The sequence below is a fragment of the Sphaerodactylus townsendi genome, linkage group LG04 (genome assembly GCF_021028975.2).
Source record: "Sphaerodactylus townsendi isolate TG3544 linkage group LG04, MPM_Stown_v2.3, whole genome shotgun sequence".
NCBI lineage: Eukaryota > Metazoa > Chordata > Lepidosauria > Squamata > Sphaerodactylidae > Sphaerodactylus > Sphaerodactylus townsendi.
Genome location: NC_059428.1, coordinates 144,747,948 through 144,768,418, shown reverse-complemented (window position 1 = coordinate 144,768,418; position 20,471 = coordinate 144,747,948). Strand labels below are relative to the sequence as shown.

The 20,471-nt window shown below is 50.2% G+C and overlaps 1 protein-coding gene across 3 annotated transcripts in view; it reads right to left on the bottom strand.

Annotated features, from left to right (window-relative positions):
- The window catches only part of SEPTIN12 (septin 12), a 51,679-nt gene extending 34,675 nt beyond the window's left edge, over positions 1 to 17,004 (bottom strand). The window contains exons 1-3 of one of the 3 annotated variants that reach the window (XM_048493614.1): positions 16,848 to 17,004; positions 16,563 to 16,714; positions 3,225 to 4,565 (exon numbers count right to left, since the gene is read on the bottom strand). In XM_048493614.1, coding sequence (XP_048349571.1) covers positions 3,225 to 4,565; positions 16,563 to 16,617 — 1,396 coding nt within the window. In that variant the 5' untranslated portion in view covers positions 16,618 to 16,714; positions 16,848 to 17,004. Of the gene's footprint in view, positions 1 to 3,224; positions 4,566 to 16,562; positions 16,718 to 16,841 lie in introns of all 3 variants that reach the window. The other 2 variants (XM_048493615.1, XM_048493616.1) reach the window with 2 other exon arrangements.
- Between the last annotated feature and the right edge of the window lie 3,467 nt (positions 17,005 to 20,471).

Genomic DNA, 20,471 nt, shown 5'->3' with positions numbered 1-20,471 from the left:
GGTGGGGTGGGGAATTATCTTTCTACCACTCCCGAATAGCTTCTCTGATTCTAAATACTCCAGAACGATGACAGGCCTTTCAGCAGGAACTCATTTGCGACAACTTCGCGCGAGTTAACTCGAGAGGGTCTCGTCCCAGCTGCTGCTGCACAAGCCAGTTGTCTGGATTTGCTCCGGGGAGTGGCAGCGGCACAATCTCACCCCGCACCTAAAAACCCCAAGGAGAGAGACGATACGGCCGGACGTGACAGGGCAGCGAGCCTGGAAACAGAGAACTGCTTTGTTATCCTCTGCCTCGATCGGGAGGAAGTTTTGGAAAGCAGGCTGGCCCGCGTCGCCAGTTGCTGAGTGAGATCTCACAGGAAAGCTATGAGGAAAAACTGTGGCTGACCCCGGGGAAAGGATCGTTCATGGGAGGCGTGCGGGGAGTGTCCCCACCTCCACGCAGAGACGCACTGCGAGTTCAGCCGACGTCCTGTGAACAGAAAGGCAGCCAGTGGGAAGGGTGTGGTGGACGCTTGAGGGGGAAATAATGATAGACTGCAAAGAAAGACTGACACTCTAGCACGGTCTTACACACAACACACACACACACAGAGGGTCTCTCGCTGAGCTGGAACATGCAACACGGGCAGCCCAGCTGAATGGCTCCTTCCTGCATGGGAAACAGCTGGCCTTGGAGGTTTTAAAGCCACACGTTTCCCAAGGTACGCCCTGGAAACCCCTTTTCCTAGCTGCTGTAGGAGTCCCTTGGACCTGGGAGACCAGATTCAAATCTCCACACCGCTGTAAAGCTCGCTGGGTGATCTGGGCTCAGCCTAGCCTACCCCACAGGGATGCTGTAAGGATAAAAAGAAGGAAGGAGAACCATATAGGTTGCTTTGAGGAAGGGCGGAGGAAAAACAATCCCGGATAGATAGATAATTCTCTCTGTCTTTCGTCTTCACTTCACAATGTTTTGGATGGGCAGTCTACTTTTCGGAGAACTGGGTTTGATTCTAAACTGGAGAACTGGGTTTGCTTCCCTGCTTCTCCACCTGAGAGGCATATCTGGTGAACCAGATGTGTTTCCGCACTCCTGCGTTCCTTGGACCAGTTATGAAATTAATGTGCTACCCATTCCACAAATAATAGAGGAAAGATTCATTAGCGAACATGCGGGGCAATATTGAGGCGCTGGCCCGCTATTATATTACCTGTTAGTTTCTTGTAAAGTATGTCACCAATTCAGGAATTTCATTAATTGTCATGAACTTGTATTACAGGCACAACGGGTGACATTGACGCAATAATATTTACAAGATTATGGACATTGTTGGTTTAACAAATACATGATTATGGACTTGAGAGGAGGTTGTCTTGTAATAAATTGTTGCATGAATTGGATTTAAAGTGGAGATATATATGTGTTATGGAGACATAATAGTTTGATAAGTCTAATAGCCAACAATTTGGCATACTTTACAAGAAACTAACAGGTAATATAAATTGCTTGGGCCAGCGCCTATGTGCCACGCGTGTTTGTGAATCTGACCTTGGACCAGTCACAGTTCTCTCAGAACTCATCCAGCCCCACGTACCGCACAAGGTGTCTGTTGTGGGGAGAGGAAGGGAAAGGAGCTTGTAAGCCACTTCGAGAAAGGTGGGGTATAAATCCAAACTCCTCTTTATTTTTCAAGGGCAGCATACGCATTTATTAATAGGAAGCTAACTTTTGCCAGCATGTTTTAACTAGGACCGGCTGAAACATTGTAAACAAGGTCACGGTTACCGGATGGCATACGCACAAGAGTTCTGTCCCATTAAGGCTCATCGTCCAGTTTGTAGAGGCTTGGGAGGTGTGCCAGGAAAAATAAACGGTGCCGACTTTGCGCGCTCAGATGGGTCCTTGGCAAAACAGCCCACCTCCCTCCAGACTTCAGGGATTAAGCTTCTTCAGACAGCCTGAAGACATTGGCTCTCTAGCGACACTGCTGGGATCCTGCCAGAAGTCGAGATGGCAAGGGTTTGACGCCATTCGCTGGAGGGGGCGGTTTGTGCAACTTTCTTTTTACATCTGCTGCAAGGCGAGGAACAGATGGTGGCTGGGACTTCAAGGAAATGCGGTGACGGTTTCCCTCTTTGGGCAGGGTTCATGCCAAGTGTTTTCCAAAGGTGTTGCCAGTTGGTTTTCTCCCCTACGCTGCTCAGCAGGCTCATAATTAAAAGTTGACCGCCTAGGAGGTGTTTTGATTTGGGAGGCAGGCTGAACCACGCACAGAAAGGAAAGCGTCTCTGAGCATGTCCTAAGTACTTTCCTCTCACTGCAAAGAAACTGACTACCCCTGCTTCTATCAAGCACAATTTTATCTCATCCTTCCGCCAAGGATCCATATGTGGTTCTTTCTCCCTCCTTTATTCTATCCTCACAACAGCCCTGTGGTGTAGCTATGGCTGAGATAGACACAGAGAGAAAAAGGCTGACCCAAAATCTACAATTGAGTGGGGATTTGAATCTAATTCTCTCAGGGCCCAGTCACACTCTTCAACTGCCTCACAACACAAACTGCCCAAATAGCCAAAAATTGATCGTAAAACAATAGTTAAGCAATCGGACTTTGAGCCAAAAATCCTGGGTTTCAAGTCTTGCCTGCCATACACTATTTAGTAACCGTGATGGAGCTCACTGGGGAATCCTGAGCCAGTCATTTTTTCAGCCTAGCCTACCTTGCAGGGGTGTTATGAGGATCTAACAGTGAAGGAAGAGCCCCATGTACTATCCTGAGTCCCTTGAAAGAATGGTGAGAAAGAAAAGGCACTACATAGAGAGAGGAAGCATCCACAATCTGTCAGGAGGCAGCCTTGTATTTAGTTTGACCCTGAAAATATAATATAAATCATATAATAATAAATCAAGACAAGCCAGTGTGTGGAAACACATCTATCATACAGATATGCTCCTCGGGAGCAAAGATTAATTGCAGCTCTCTGTTGAGAAACAATTTTTCCTTCCACATTGCGTGCTGAATGATGATCCTAAACATCTATTTCTTTTTTCAAGGGAGGGGAAAGGAACGGGATATCGAAAGGCATCTGAGCAGGGCAAGAGAAAAACGCCACTGGGAGGGTGAAAAGGTTTGTAGTTCCTACCACAACCTAATTCTGGACCTTCCCAAATTCTGCCCAGGGTTTTGTGGAGGAGCAGGCCTTCGTTTCAATCCCGCATTGATTTTCTTGGCACCTACCTTCCTTCCACGAAGCCTTCCCTTGCGATTCCTTCTTCTCGGAAAAGGCCTCCAGAGATCTGCTTGCCAGTGTGAGGGGATCTTCCTTTGCACCAGAAGCGGGTGCTGTAGTCCGAGGTCGGGATGCCTCTCGGCTGGGGCTGGAGTCGATCCCCTTGGCTGTGGGGCTGCCGTGTTCTCTTGGGCCAGCCGTTACGGGGGTCCCTTGGGTGGGCCAGATCGGTGTGGCCCCTAGAAAGGCTGGCTGGCAAGCAACTTGCCCTATCTGAGGAGAAGGGATGAGTGGAAAGGAAGTTTCCGGAGGAGGAGATGCTGAACTTGCCGTTCCTGGAAACCTTCCTGAAGAGGGTGACGGGAAACCACAGCCTACGACTACAACTCTATCCTCCTTCGTTATCTCGGCGCATTGCCGGGACGAGCCAGGACTCGCACTGAGGTTGACGTGGATCTGTGCCCTCGGCAGAGGCCTGGGTGCCGACTCTGGTGTCATCTTCTCAATCAAGCCATCCAAGCTGATGGGGAACTTCTGCAGCTTCACTGTCTGCCTGGTGGCCAGGGCAGGAGGGGTCACGTGCGTCAACTGGCTGAACTCCAAGAGCGGGACAGAGGAATCCTTTGTCTTGGCCATGCCAGCCTTTGGCAGGGGGGCAATGCAGTTTTGGTCGCAAGGGCTCTGCGTGGCGGCAGCACCAGAGCTTTGGGTCGGGCAGAGGGTGTGGCTGGCCCCCGGGTCTTCGGCAATGTGTAGGTCCAGTGCTGGCAACGAGCCACGGTTGGGGGTTTCCTTGGAGACCTGCTGGGCAGGCCGGTCTGCCTCAGAGTGGAAGACGTTGCCATGTGAGAAGAACTTCTTCAGCATGGGACTGGGGAGCTGGGTGACCCCGATGCCGGGGGATTCGGGTGGCGGGGTGGTATTTGGGAGGCCCTTGATCGGCGTTGGGCACTCCAAACTGGAAGAAGAGCTGTGGAGGCTTTCGTTGTCACTTCCTGGCCCCAAGGACGAGGAGAACCCATTGGGGTTCAGGCGGGTTTGGAACGAGGAGACCCGGGTGAGGTGGCTTCCGTTGGCCCGAGCCAAATGGACCGTGCCTCGGTTGAAGGAGAGGCTGCTGCCGATCCGGGTCTTCAGGACGGGGCTTTGAGCTGGACTGGGATCGGAGCTCAGGCTGATGAGGGACTGGTAGCTGGGCTGGATGGGGCCACCCGCTCGCCTCCCTTCTCCGTTGCCGGCAGCAAGGATGATGCCGGGCAGGCTGGGACCGAGGGGGGAATGGGGTGGGGAGGAAGGAGAGAACGCTGGGACATCTTCGGCATCTTCCATATCGAACGACCTCTTCAGGGCTGCGGAAGAAAGTGGGGGAACAAAGACAGGATAGCATTAGGGTCCGGAAAATGGGGGGCAAGTCAACCTAGGCCAGTGATGGCGAACCTATGGCACGGGTGCCAGAGGTGGCACTCAGAGTCCTCTCTGTGGGCACACGCAAACACAGTCACCCCCCCCCAATATCTAGGCTGGCCTGAGCCGCTGGGCTCGATTATTAGCATTAAACCTAAGACCTAGTTTTGGGGAAGCAGTGTCAGTAACCCTGTTAAGCGCTGTTAAACCCCACTGATTTTCATGCGAAGAACTAAAGCGCGATCCTTTACCTGGGAGTAAGCTCGGTTGCTGGCAATGGGGCTTGCTTCTGAGTAAACCCTCCTAGGGTCGTGATTCACCCGTTGGAACAGTTGCACGGTTGCTTCAAAGCAAAGCCACCAACTACCACCAAGCTTACTCCTGAGTAACGCACGCCTCAGAGCCAACCATTTTTTCTAAACGAAAACCTCAGTATTCAGGTTAAATGTTGGCACTTTGCAATAAATAAGTGGGTTTTGGGTTGCAATTTGGGCACTCGGTCCCAAAAAGGTTCGCCATCGCTGACCTAGGCAGCTCCAAGCAGACTGAAAAAAAGACACTTCATTTATTTATTTCATCTACGTAGGCTTTAGCCTGTTTCTCTCACTCAGGCTTGGGAATTAACAACATCTCTGCCAGCAAAGACTTTTATGAGTCAGAGTTCACCTCCACAGGGGTGCCGTAGTGTAAATCCATCAGGTTCAATAGGAAGTTGGAAGGGAGAGATTGGCACAAGGAACCGGTTCACTCAGCACGGGTGTGAGATACTCTCATGATATGTAAAACAGAAAACCTTGTGCTGGCATGTGTTGGAGTGGACAAGCTAATCTGGTTCACCAGATAAGCCTCCACAGCTCAAGTGGCAGAGCGGGGAACCAAACTCGGTTCTCCGGGTTAGGGTGCACCTACTCTTAACCACTACCTCATGCTGGCAGCGTGACATCGCTTCCAGTGAATATCTGGAAGTGACATCACACCATCAGTGGTGCTCTAGGATTTGGTCAAAGCTCTATGGTGATCATTCAGGTATTTGCCAGAAGTGATATCGTGCCACTGACACAGTGCTGCTGACACAGGGCCCTGTGGGAGGGGCTATGGTTCAGCGGATGAGCATCTGTTTGTCATGCGGAAAATCCCCAATTCAATCCCCAGCTCTTCCAGTTAAAGGGACTGGGTAAGCAATGAGGTAAAAGACGTCAGACTGACTCTGGAGATCCTCCTTGTATCTCCTTCAAAATGAAGTCGATTCATCAAAGTGCAGGCTGTGGCAGACTGGAAAAACCACAATAATTGGCTTGGCTCCAGAGGGCAGCCATCTTGCTCTGCAGTAGAACAGCTGGATTGGAGTCTAGAACCACCTTCGAAGCCAACAAAGATTTCTGGGGTATGAGCTTACAAGAGTCAAGGGAACTTGGGACTCTCAGAAGCAGATACATCACAAACCTTGCAGGTGCCTATGGTGCTTCTGGACTCGAACCTAGCAGGAAAAACCTGGGATTCTTTAAGCGTGCAAAGGATTTATGTGGCTGGACTCTTCTGTCCCTGCGGATGCTCCTTCCAAAATCTTTGCAGGTAGCAGCTCGAAGCAAAGGTCTCTATTGCTGCCTGGGTCCTGGCGTGCAAAAAAATCATCAAGAAGAAAGGAAGAGACCCTTTGGCTCCTGCTTTCTGCCTCCGCAGAATGGAGGGTTGGGGGGTTTTTTGTTAGCGGCTCCCCCTGGGGAAACCGGAGTTGGCTCTCGGATCCGCTCCCGAGGCCTGCAATCTCCCCCATCTAATTGTTCGGGGCGTTTTATCTCTTGGAGATACGGTATCCCTGTCATCTGCTTCAAACGGTTCCCCTTGGGGGGACACAACAGTAACCACTTTATTCACCTCCAACCACAGGCGTGTAAAGCGATCCCACCAGAGGCATCTCCAAGTAATCAGATCTTGCCCTGGACTGCTTTCCTCTCTCCATCTGTGCCTGCGAGAGTTTAGCCAGGGCTCCCAGGGCAAAGGAGAGTTCGTGAGAGAGGGGAAGAGAAGAATGTAGGTTGGGACAGGAGGGGGGGGGCTCGAGCTCATCCATCCATCTTGCTTCCCCCACCCCACTTCGCGTCATCCTCCCCTCGAAATCCTCTTCCCCCTAAAATTAATCTGCAGGGTTGTGGAGATAAGGTCTGCCGCTGTCTCCCACCCCTTATTTCTGCTCTTGGCCTTACAAGGAAAGCGTGGGGTTTGATTTGTGCCGGTATTCTCCAGTATTCTCTCTCTCTCTCTCACACACACACCAGTCTCCTTTCCTGCAAATTATTCCACGTTATTCAGATTCTAGCAAGCGTGCCAGAAGCAGAGAGCAAGAATGAGCAAAGCACGCTGCTCCTGATAAGGGGAAGGGTAGGAAAATCAGCCATATATTGCTCAAGCAAGTGAGTCATTGCTTGAGCCCAGTGACCCCCTCCAAAACAAGATCCTTGTGCTGTGGCAGAAACCAATGCTTTTGAAAATTGGCACGGCCAATCAAGTCTTCAAAAAGCCCTCTTTCCCAAAACACTTGGTGGACACTAGAAAAGGGCACCATGAGGCCAGAGGCATGAACATAAGAACGTAAGAAGGAGCCTGCTGGCTCAGACCAGAGTCCATCTAGTCCAGCACTCTGCTACTCGCAGGGGCCCACCAGGTGCCTTGGGGAGCTCTTATGCAGGAGGTGAAAGCAATGGCCTTCTGCTGCTTCTGCTGCTCCTCCTCCTGAGCACCTGGAAGTTGGGGATTCCTGCACTACATTTTTTCCTGGGGCAGCACTTGAAATGCCTCCGCAGGCCGGCAGTGTCCAGAGATGCCCGCATCCTGCAGAAAGCCCATGGCGATTCTAGCCATCGCTTGGGTTCAGTGACTCCTCTGCAACATGATGTGTGAAAAAGACGTTATCCTGGTTGTTTCAAATCCTAGATCCGAGGCTGATTTATCTCTTCCTAGCCCACCTTTCTCCACAATGGGGACACAGACGGCAACCACCCCGACAGCATCTCCAGTGAAAAGCTGCTCTGCTTAGGACGACGCCTCCAGAAGAGAAGTTGCTGCGCTGTTTTTTTGCAGCCTGCCACACAGACCTCTGGTTCCAGATACACTCCTGGGCACCAGGCTCTCTACATTCCTGCCCTAGAGACCGCCCCTTTTAATGACCACCATCTGGGTTGAATGTTGGACAGATTTACGGGCTGCCAGGTTTGTGAGGGTCACAGAGATACAGGGAGAAGGGTGGGTGGGTGTTGCAACTGGTGCTTTCCCTGTTTGCCTGTGGGTTTTGAGAGGTGAAAGTGGATCTCCCGAGTAACTAGAAAACTCGATGAGATGACACCTGGAAGGAAGGACTCAGAAGAGGCGTTTCTGAGGGAAGCCAAGAAGGCATACGATTCTGTTCCAACAAGCCCCCTCTCGTCCAAGTATCACTCAATGGGCCTGGAATGCATGCCACCGCCCACCTTGAAGGGACAGAAAGGACCTCCCCCTACCGTGGGGCGAGCAAATTTTTGGATTCTATCACGCCAGCCTTACACTGAAATCTTCCACCAGGCCAGTCTCAAATTTTCTCTGGCTTTCTTCCTCATCACCAAAATAAAGAAACTGGCAGCTGAGATTCTCAGATTCCACCAGGCCATCACCAAATTTTCTCTGGTTTTCTCCCTCATCACCAAAAAAACCCCCAAAAACTGATAAGCGAGATTCTCAGATTCCAGCATGCCAGTCTCAAATTTTCTCTGGCTTTCTTCCTCATCACCAAAATAAAGAAACTGGCAGCTGAGATTCTCAGATTCCACCAGGCCATCACCAAATTTTCTCTGGTTTTCTCCCTCATCACCAAAAAAAAAAACAAAAAACTGTTAAGCGAGATTCTCAGATTCCAGCATGCCAGTCTCAAATTTTCTCTGGCTTTCTTCCTCATCACCAAAATAAAGAAACTGGCAACTGAGATTCTCAGATTCCACCATGCCATCACCAAATTTTCTCTGGTTTTCTCCCTCATCACCAAAAAAAACAAAAACTGATAAGCGAGATTCTCAGATTCCAGCATGCCAGTCTCAAATTTTCTCTGGCTTTCTTCCTCATCACCAAAATAAAGAAACTGGCAGCTGAGATTCTCAGATTCCACCAGGCCATCACCAAATTTTCTCTGGTTTTCTCCCTCATCACCAAAAAAAACCAAAAACTGATAAGCGAGATTCTCAGATTCCAGCATGCCAGTCTCAAATTTTCTCTGGCTTTCTTCCTCATCACCAAAATAAAGAAACTGGCAACTGAGATTCTCAGATTCCACCAGGCCATCACCAAATTTTCTCTGGTTTTCTCCCTCATCACCAAAATTAAAAAAAAACTGATAAGTGAGATTCTCAGATTCCAGCATGCCAGCCTCAAATTTTCTCCGGCTTTCTCCCTTATCACCAAAATAAAGAAACTGACAAGTGAGATTCTCAGATTCTAACATGACAGCCTCCCGCTGAAATTTTCTCTGGTTTCCTCTGTCTTCGCTGAAACAAATAACTAGGTTTAAAATAAACAGACCCCGAAAGGCAAAGCAAACAAAGCACGCCTCCAGCAGATATTAGTGAATTGTAATCTAAGGAGGAGAACTTTTGCAAAGCTTTCCTGCCTGCTCACCTGGAGACGATTCTTACCTTGCCATAGGATGAATGGGCAAGCAGCTATTTATACACTGAGACTGTTGTGTGTGCAGCGGCTTCAAACGCATAGCTAGATGCTGCTGTGGTTAGAGAATCTCCAGCACTGAATCATATAAAACATCGATTGTTATGATTCGCTGGAAAACGAAGCCTCTCTTTGCCCCCTCCTCTTCCTCACGCACAAAGATCCCTGCTCTGTTGGAATGCTGACTGCTGTTGAAAAATACTGGCCAGCTCGATTCCACTGTGGCTGGTGGCATTTCTTCGTTTTCAAAGGAAACTCCCCTGAGATAAAAGTTTTACAGATAATGGGCTGGGTCGTGTTAAAGGCAGCTCCAATAATCTTCCTTTGATATCCACAGCGGGTTGATCAAGTGGACCTTGAGCTTATGAGACAGGCAGAAGAAGAAGAAGAAGAAGAAGAAGAAGAAGAAGAAGAAGAAGAAGAAGAAGAAGAAGAAGAAGAAGAAGAAGAAGAAGAAGAAGAAGAAGAAGAAGAAGAAGAAGAAGAAGAAGAAGAAGAAGAAGAAGAAGAAGAAGAAGAAGAAGAAGAAGAAGAAGAAGAAGAATAAGAAGAAGAAGAAGAAGAAGAAGAAGAGGAAGAGGAAGAGGAAGAGGAAGAGGAAGAGGAAGAGGAGGAGGAGGAGGAGGAGGACGCCGCCGCCGCCGCCGCCGCCTTTGGATTTATACCCCACCTTTCTCTCCTGTAATGTGACTCAAGGTGGCTTACAAGCTCCTTTCCCTCCCTCTCCCCACAACAGACACCTTGGGAGGCAGGTGGGGTTGAGAGAATTCTGAAGAACTGTGACTGGCCCAAAGCACAGGTGGGCATATTGAAAAAGTCCTAACAACACTGTATATCAACTCCAGGTATCATCTATGGCTGACTGTACGTCAAATATTGCAGCAGTCAGAGAATCTGGAGTAAAGACCGGACATCAAATTCACCAAGGAAAATGCGTTGAATGAAATCCAGCTGTAATTCCTTGACAGACAGAGACCCAAAGACCACCTCTCCTTTCAGAGGGGGCCCCTCCCTTCACCCCCTTCCCATTTCTTCCCCTCTCTCTCCTCCAGCTATTCTGCAGCCCCCCCTCCCAAGCCCAAACGTGTCCATCATAGAGGGTATCATTTACTACCTCCCCCCAGGGATGAAAGAGGAATTCATTCCTGCCCTCTGCCCCTCATTGCCCTGAGAGGTCTAACCCCCAGCAACTCCCCTGCTGACCCCTGAACTAGGCAGAGTGGGTGACACCCAGCACTTGATCACTGTCAGCTGGGAATCAAAGCCTCGCCCAAGGGGCAGAAGGGACTCAGGCAGCTGGACAGACCTCGACAGGCACCCCGGCCACTCTCAGCCGCGGCGGCTGCCCCACAATATGGCCGTCAGCCAAACAGATTTTTTATTAAAAATGCCGGCTGGCTTTTAAAACCGCTCGTGTCATTCAAATCAGCACCAACAAGTCTTGGCCAAGGTGGGGTTTGAGAACAAAGGCAATGAATGGATTCGCCCGTGCCACTCAAAAAACGCTTCCTGACCCTGCTGCCAGTGTGAAGAGCCCGGGCAAGTGTGATCTTCCTGTTCTCAACTACAAACTGGCAGGGGGTGCTAGACAAGGACCACGGAGACACCCTGGCATGAAGCTCCCTCAGAGAGCTTGGCCTATTCCCCTTCTCCCACCCTAATCCATCTCGCGGGGCTGTTCGGCAAGGCAGGAGAATGCTGCTTAGATCAATCCAAGCGCCTTGGCAGAAAGATGGCACGCCATCAAAGGGAATAAAAACGAGCTGGCTCTTGGCCAGTTTCGGCAATTGCTTTGTTGTAAATAACTTGACATGTTGGGAAACCTTGCTTAAAATCACCCGATAATGCCGAAAGGGGACAGCTTTTCGGAAGAGGTTGGCGGGGGGGGGGGGGGGGCTCCACGCTTCCAAAGTGGAGGCTCCTGTACTCAAGACAGGGATGGCTGAGATGCAGCGCATGAAAAAGAGGGAACGGGAACAGCCTAGCCTAGTGGTTTTGTTCTCAGTGCATTTCTTCACCCCAGGGACATAAACAGAGAACATGACCCCTGGCATCCCGCAGATGCTTCTGCAACTGTTTCAGTGATCCCAGCCATAGTTTACGGACTGCTAAAGCAAGATAGCTGGGCCATGCAAAAATGGTCACTATCCAATGAAATGCTGTGGCTTTCCCTGCTTTGGAACCAAAAACAAGTCCCGCTCTTTGCCCCACTGGGACCCAACCTTGCCAACACAACCCAGGCCATTTAAATTCCTCTTGTAGCCCACTAGTCAAAAGGTGAACGTCCACCATTACAGAGGGTGTGCACATTCCTTAGTCCGCAATAACAGAATGCCTGCCCTCTCCTTCCAGGCTCACTTGTGGCTCCCTTGGAGACTGTTCGCACCACTGATTTGCGGCAGCTCAGAAAGAGGGGAGGTTAACCATTTTACCCTTCCTTATCCACGGGGCTCCCAATTTCCAAGAAGCTCCAGAGGTAGGCATCCATTTTTTAGCATGCTGACTGAGAAAGGCCAGGAGCGTCTTAGACGTCATCAAGACTTTTGGGGTCTAACTTTCGAGACTCAAAGCTGAAGAAGGGAGCTTTGATTCTTGAAAGCGTATACTTAAGGGTGTCAGTGGATGGGGGTAGGCCAGGGGGTGGGCAGAGTTGCCACAACCAGGTAGGGAAATCTCTTGAGTTTTGGGGAGGACAGGACAACAGTGGGGCACAAAGTCATACAGCCCACTCTCAAAAGGGTCCATTTTCTCCAGGGAACTGATCGAAGAAGAAGAAGAAGAAGAAGAAGAAGAAGAAGAAGAAGAAGAAGAAGAAGAAGAAGAAGAAGAAGAAGAAGAAGAAGAAGAAGAAGAAGAAGAAGAAGAAGAAGAAGAAGAAGAAGAAGAAGAAGAAGAGTTGGATTTACATCCCCCCCTTCTCTCCTGTAAGGAGACTCAAAGGGACTTACAAACTCCTTGCCCTCCCCCCCTCACAACAAACACCCTGTTAGGTAAATGGGGCTGTGAGAGCTCAGAAGATCTGTGACTAGCCCAAGGTCACCCAGCTGGCGTGTGTTGGAGTTGACAGGCTAATCTGAGTTCCCCAGGTAAGCCTCCACAGCTCAGGGGGCAGAGTGGGGAATCAAACCTGGTTCCTCCAGATGAGAGTACACCTACTCTTAACCACCACGCCACTGCTGCTCCTGTAGTCTGCAGAAGTAATTCCGGGAGATCGCCAGATCCCACATCCCTACCTGCTCCCTTGGATCTTTTAACTGCAGACTAAAGATGGACACTTCGGCCTGCAAAGGTGGAACTGCCCGCTATCCACAGCCTTCAGATCCAGCAACTTCTGGAATCCCTTTGGATGTGTCCCATTAAACAGTGCAAACTGTAGGTCTTGGGCGAGAGGGCCTCCTCTCAGAAGAAGGCTGGGTTTTCGCCTTTGCTGGGCAGGGCAGTTCTCCGGAAACCCGAGCACAGCCCCAGCCTGGCCTGCAGGAAGGTCTCCGCCAGCATGTCTCTCTCAACCTGCTCCAAAACTTTCCTTAATTACAACCTGCGAAACGCTGAAGTGGAGCTCCTGCCGCACTCACGGCCCGTAATTGAAAGCGTTCCCCCAGCCCTTTTCTTTCTCTCTCTCTCCCCTTCCTGTCTTCACAGAGACAAGCCAGCAATTGTCAGCTCCCCCCACCCCCATGCTGGCCTCCCTTTCCTCTGGCAGCCACTCCCGGATAAAACTATACTTTAATGCTATGGTGGGGCAGGCGGAATAACCTGCCTTTCAGCCCAGTGTGTGTCTGGGCAGCTGCTCTCCCAAGCGGCCACTGTCATCGCGGCCCGTTTTGCTAGCTTTGAAAGAGCCCGAGTTTAGGAAGGAACCCTTCCCTCTGCTCGTCCCAGTCCGCCAGTATTGTTCTGCAACCCTTTGAGGAGATGTCCACCAAGCCAGAAGGATCCAAGCAGTGTCACCTGTTTAAGAGGTCCAACATTCAAGGAGTTCAAAATCCTGCCCTCCTCCCCTCTGTGGTGACTCTGGCGCTCCCAGGAAACTTGCAAGCCAGGTGTGAATCCATTACTCCTTGTCCTGGTCTCTGGAGCAGCAGAAAACAAGCTAGCTCACTTTTCAACAGGACATCCCTTCGAATACTTAAACACAGGTCGTTTCCCCACTAACCTGCTGCTGCGCTACTCTCCCCAAGTAGCGCAGGGTCCCCCGGCACTCCCCACTACAGGGGCAGCGACAATGCAGCCGCCCCAACACTGCCGCTGTCATGCCCCCTCAGCGCGTGTCATTCCTGGCGCTCCTTGAAACGGCGCCTTTTGAGCGCGGGGTCATGGGGAAGCCCGGGAGCGCGCCAGAAATGACGCGCGCTGGGAGTAGCGCACAGCAACCTTGGGTCGAGGTAAGTGGGGAAACGACCACAGCTATCATGTCATCGTCTCTTCTCCACACTAAACATACCCAGCTCCCTAAGCTGCTCCTTGAAGGGCATAGAATCCAGACCTTCAATCATTTTGCTTGCCTTCCTCTGGACCCGTTCCAGTTTGTCAACATCCTTCTTGAACTGTGGTGCCCAGAACTGTACACAATATTCCAGATGAGGTCTAAGTTACCAATGCAGGATGGAGAGGTACTATTACATCCTTCAGTCGAAACACTATATTCTTATTGATGCATCCCAGAATCGCATTGGCTTTTTTGGCTGTCGCATCACACTGCTGACTCATGTTTAGTTTGTGGTCTACTAAAACTCCCAGATTCCTTCATATGTAGTGTTGTCAAGCCAGGTGTCCCCCATCCTATCTCTGCGCATTTCACTTTTTCCGTCTCAGTGCAGTATCTTACATTTATCTCTGTTGAAATTCATTTTGTTTGTTTTGGCCCAGCTCTCTAATCTGTCCGGGTCATTTTGAATTCTGACCCTGTTCTCTGGGGTATTGGCTACCCCTCCTAATTTGGTGGCATCTGCAAATTGGATTTGCATGTCTTCTATGCCGTCATCTAGGGGCACAATTGATAAAAAAAATACTGCATAGCACCGGTCTCTGGACCAAACCCTGTGGAACCCCATTAGTCACTTCTTTCACTGGGCGGAATAGCAAAATCCACTTTCAAACAATTGTGAAAGTGGATTGAACGTGCGTTATTCTGCATGTGCCCAAGGGGCCCTTGTTAAAGGCCTTACTAAAATCAAGGTGTGCTACGTCCACTGCATTCCCTTAGTCAGACAAGGGAGGGATCTGTGATCGGCTAGTGAGACGGAGAACACACACTTCGACCCAACAATATATGTTGAACCCAACCTATATACACACAGCAGGGGGCGGGGGAGAGATCTGAGGCTTCCTCTGTAGCCTTAGTCACACCCAAAATGAAGGGTCCCATGCTGATAAAAGTAGTGATCTAATCACAGGCAGAGTTTACTTGAGATTAGCCACTGGAACCTATTGTTCATGGGCTCAATCCTGCACGGGAGCTGGTGCTTTCCTGCAGGCGCATGGAGCTTTCCATTAACTCAGAGGCATTCGGCAGAAGATTCTGCTGCTAGCGGAACTTGCCCACAACATATGGGTACTTTTTTCCAAAAAAGATCAAGTATACATGAGTTTTTACTCCCCCCCGCTAATGGCAAATAACAAGCAGGTACTGTCTTTTCCCCTAAAAAGACAAACTATTCGTGGGTTTTGTCTCTTCCTCAGAAAAAGACAAACTACTCACGGATTTTACCCTTTTGCCTAAAAACAGAAGTAACATACAAGGACTGTCTTTTTCTCTACTGGAACTAAAAGCAATTGGCATTGGGGTGGGGGGAATATTTTCACAGAAGTAATTGCACAGGGAGGAAAAGTTAACACCCCACCTCCTGCTACAGCACCCATCCACATTAGGACTCCCTCTTGGCAACCCTTTAGCACCAATCCACGTAACTGAGCAAATGCGGCTATCAAAATCAGTGTTGAAGGCGAAAACCTTCAAGGGACGCACATATCTTAAAAAAAAAAATACAATTCTGGCAACCCGAACTGCACACCAAGAAACCCGAAATCCCATTCTGCAACTGGAGCACTTTGGTATGGGACTCTCTCATTGGACCTCTTTCATTCTGAAATCTTCACTGCTTTGCAGTGCCAAAGGGAGCTTTGAATTTTGAACGTGGATACCCCGAAGATTGTTCAGAAATTCCATGTTTTCCAGATGTTAGAATGACCCTATCAGTTTTCTGCCGCATGGCCAATTGGCCATGCTGGTAGGGGCTGATGGGAATTGTAGTTCCTGAACATCTGGAGAGCCGCAGGTCTACCCCTGATCTAGTTCAGGGGTAGGGAGCCTCGGCTCTCAGATGTTCCAGGAACTACAATTCCCATCAGCCTCTGTCAGCATGGCCAATTGGCCATGCTGGTGAAATGGGAAACAGACTATCGGAAAAGCTGCAGGCCAATCCTGAATGATCTCAAAAGCGTGCTCTCGCGGACTCACATCAAGCTGTTCGACTGCAGAACGACACAAGTTACCCTCTGGGACTGTCTTCACTCCTGGGCATAATTTATGCTGATTTTTGAACACCCAGGGGAGGGGTCAGAAGGTATTTGGGGCCCTGAAGTCCCTCCCGCAATCAGTAGAAATTTATTTGACCTCCTGGATTCATCATACCTTCGGCCCCTTCCGCACATGAAGATTAATTCACTTTCAATCCACTTTCACAATTGTTTGAAAGTGGATTTTGCTATTTCGCACAGTAAAATCCAGCCGCAAAGCGGATTATTCTGCATGTGTGGAAGGGGCCTTCCTCACAGATGTTTAGACACATCTGGGCATCCATGAGGACTAGAACCTTGCCCTTAGAAGTTCACAGGAAGTTGGTTTTGGAGCCCAGTCCCATCCTTCCCACTCCCACAGGTTCATACACCACACACTCCTCAAACACGTGTGTTTTCAGATTGAGGTCCCCCACATTCCTCTTGGTTTAGAAGCAGAGCAGGAGAATCTGCCAGACTTTTATCCTGGAAATACAGGCTACAGCACGCCAGGAGTCTACTAATTTCTCAGATCCAGGGCTACAGATGGATGCCTTTCTTCCATGCTGTAAGGAGTTGGCGCCTCTCCTTCTCAGAGTTTGTTCAAGAGAGCCACCCCTTCCCTCTGGCGCTGCGCCAAGGCCCCTTTAGCTGGGCACTGGGCAGTTGGGTTGAGTCAGTCATACGGAGAGAAGGAGAGACCCATTCACTGGGGGAGAAACTTGGCCCTCCAAAAGCCCAATCCCCCGTTTGCTCACCTTCAAAGTCAGAGAGAATCCCATCCAGATGTTCCTTGACAGACAGCTGGGACATCTTGGCTTGGGGAGGGGCTGCCCTTCGGGACCAGGGGGCCGGGTGGGTGGCTCAGTCCCTTGTCACCAGATCGGCTTCCCTCTCTCTGGATCCTCAGCTGCTTTTTGCAGAAAGAAAGGAAAGAAGAGGGGGTGGGCCGGAATCAGAACACGAACAAAGGAGCAAAAACAAAGCAAAGAAGTTTTATTCCTGCCCCCTCTTTAAAAAGTCACAAGGGCCCCCACCGTTACCTCCAGCCCCTGTGCTCCTGCCTGCAGAGGAGGAAAGAGACTGGCTTCCCTTCCTCTCCCACCCCCCAAACAACAAGAAACCCCACTCCCCAGCCAAGCCTTTGCGAGAATCACATTGGCTGAGCCGGCTTGCCTGTCCTTTCCTTGTGGGGAAAGAGGAGACGAGGGGAGGAGAGAGAAAGAGAAGAGAGGGAGGGGATGGGGTGGGGTGGGGTGGGGTGGGGGGACCCGCAGTCGAAAGTCAAAGCAGCTTTTGGCAGGCTTTGGAAGGGGTGGGGGAGGCCTGCCAAGAAGTGGCGACAGGCAGCTGCAGGCTGGGGGTTTGTGTGTGTGTGTGTGTGTGTGTGCGCGCGCGCGCGCGCGCGTTTGTGCGTTTCCTTTGACTCCTTCCTGCAAAGTTGTCATCCTAGTTGGCTGCTCTTATCAGCTCCAAACCCAGGTCCACACAAAGGCCCACATTTCTTTTTGATCAGCTCGGCTCTTCTGCTTTTAAGAGCAGCCTGGCACTCAGACACTGGCAAAGCTTTTCTCGGGGTTGCCAGGCTCCTGGTGTGGCCTGGAGTTCTCCTGGAATTAGAATCATAGAATCGTAGAGTCGGAAGAGACCCCCGAGGGCCATCCAGTCCAACCCCCTGCCATGCAGGAACACACAATCAAAGCACTCCTGACAGATGGCCATCCAGCCTCTGTTTAAAAACCTCCCAAGGAGGAGACTCCACCACACTCCGAGGCAGCGCATTCCACTGTCGAACAGCCCTGACTGTCAGGAAGTTTTTCCTGATGTTTAGGTGGAATCTCTTTTCCTTCACCTTGAACCCATGACTCTGTGTCCTAGTCTCTGGAGCCGCAGAAGACAAGCCTGTTCCCTCACCTACGTGACATCCCTTCACATATCTCAACAGGGCTATCGCGTCACCTCTTAACTTTCCCTTCACCAAAGTAAACATCCCCGGCTCCCTAAGTCTCCCCTCGTAGGGCACGGATTCCAGACCTGTGACCATTGTGGTTGCCCTCCTCTGGACCCGTTCCAGTTTGTCCCTGGAGAAAACAGGCTGCTTCAGAGTCTCTGGTACATCAGAGATTCTTAATTGAAATCCTTTCCCAAATGTTCCCTTCCACAGGCACTGCCCTCCCACCACTGGGAAGTTCTCACGTCCAGGTTGGCAACTCATCTTCCTGTGCTGGCCCAAAACTTCATCACTAGAGATGCCAGCCTCCAGGTGGGATTTCCTGGAATTACAGCTCGTTTCCAGGGTACAGAGATCAGCTCCTCTGGAGCATGTGGAGGTGGACTTTATTGCACTGTGCCCCTCTGCTGACCTCTCCAGGAGTTTGGGGGCTGCGAGTTTTGCAGCCTATATGGCTGTGGTCTGGTAGCTTTTGCTCCTAATGTTTTGTCCACATCTATGGCTGGCATAGAAACCAGAGGTTTCTAGGAAAATAGCAATAGCAAAAGGAGGGGTGCAACGTATAGCGATGCTATCAAAGAAATTCGCGTGACACCCAGCATTAGATCATGACACAATCTAAACATTAAAGGAAAGTGTACAAGTATAAATATCCATCACCACATATCTTAATCATGCAACGCACTCAATACTATAGTGCTGTTAAGCAGTGGTGGGATTCAAACAATTTAACAAACGGTTCCGGTCGTGGGATTCAAATAATTTAACAACTAGTTGTTTATAAGCACCATTTTAACAACCGGTTCTGCCGAAGGGGTGCGAACTGGCCACCACTGCTGTAAAGCCTGTAAATGTACATTATTGAGTATAGTATTGAGTGTGTTGCATGATTAAGATATGTGGTGTTGGATATTTATACTTGTACACTTTCCTTTACTGTTTAGATTGTATCATGATCTAATACAAGGCAGCTGGGTGTAATGCGAATTTCTTTGATAGCATCTCCAGAGGTTTGTCATGAACAGCCATAGAAACAGGCGAAATGTTAGGAGCAAAAACTACCAGACCACAGCCACACAGCTCAGAAAATCCACAACACCTGAATTATCGCGGCTGTGAAAACCTTCCACTCCAGCGAGCCTGCCCTCCCATCCTTCCCCAGTGACCCGGGGAGATCTGGCAACTTGACCACTTTAATTTCTATGCCCAGAGATTACTGAATCTCAAGAAGCAACCTGGCTGCCTTTGGAACAAGCCAGACATCAGGGCTGGAGGGCAGGAAGCCTGAAAAGCTACATGTTTCAGTTTGGTGAAGAGAAGGTTAAGAGGTGACACGATAGCCACATTTATAGATAACTGAAGGGATGTCACGTTGGTGAGGGAGCAAGCTTGTTTTCTGCAGCTCCAGAGACTAGGACCAGGAGTCACGGGGTCATGGCGCAGGAAAAGAGATTCCACTTAAACATCAGGAAAAACTTCGTGACAGTAAGGGCTGTTCAAAAGTGGAATGCACTATCTCGGAGTGTGGTGGAGTCTCCTTTGGAGGATTTTAAAGAGAGGCTGGGTGGCCACCTGTCAGGAGTGCTTTGACTGTGCATTCCTGCATGGCAGGGGGTTGGACTGGATGGCCCTTGGGGGTCTCTTCCAACTCTATAACTCTATGATTCTAAACCTGGAAGAGTACAGATTGGAACCTGGATTTCCCGGATCCTAGTCCAGTGCTCCCGAGCAGCTCCACTCCGCTCAAGGCAGCCTTCTCAGACCTTCTGCAGGGCTTCGGCCCCTCCCCCCTGGGTCACATCCCTGCCGGAAGGAGCTTGGGGTGGGAATGCCTGCATCATTAAGCTTTGCAGTGTTTACCTTCAGCTAAAGGGATAGGTGAAAAGGTGTCAAGAAAGGAGAGGGGAAGAAGGGAGGGGGATGTTTCTTCCAGAAGGGATTTTGACACCTTTCCTCCCCACATCTGCCACCAACACCCTGACAGCTGGTGGGGCGCCAGACCAAATGAGGAGGAGAGTTAACCCCCTCTCTGCTGGAGGAGAATCATGCTTTGTTCCCCTCCCCCCCCTCTCCTTCTTTGCCTCTGCTTGGGAGATGGCAGAGAGGCCCTGGGGTTTTGCTGAGCTGCCTTTCCTGGCAGCGCTTGAAGAAGCCCAAGATCTTGACGGAGTTGCCAGCTTTGGCCCTCCCAGAGAGAGGGAGGCTGGAAGAACACATCTGTGTTTGCAAGGGGGGGGGGTCTGCAAGAAGCGAGGGTTGCCAACTTCTGGGACATTTTGGGTGGGGGCTGGAGAGGACAGCATTTGGGGAAGGGAGGAGAGAGATCTCAATAAGGCACACTGCCAAAGTTCACCCCCCAGGGGAACTGTTGTCTGAAACTCCACTGTAATTCAGAGAGATCGCCAGGCCCTCCCTGGAAGCTGGCAACCCCACGACTGCCCCTGATTTACCACAGAACAGAATGGAACAGCCAGTTCTTTGCCCCACAGAGCTGACTTTCTAAAAACCCCTTCCGCACATGCAGAATAATGCACTTTCAATCCACTTTCGACGCACTTTGCTGCTGGATTTTACTGTGTGGAATAAGCAAAATCCAGTTGGAAACAATTGTGAAAGTGGATTGAAAATGAATTATTCTGCATGTGCGGAAGGGGCCAGACTCTTGTCAGTGGGAAGGGAAATACAAAGGCACTGTGGGACAAATGGATGAATGCGG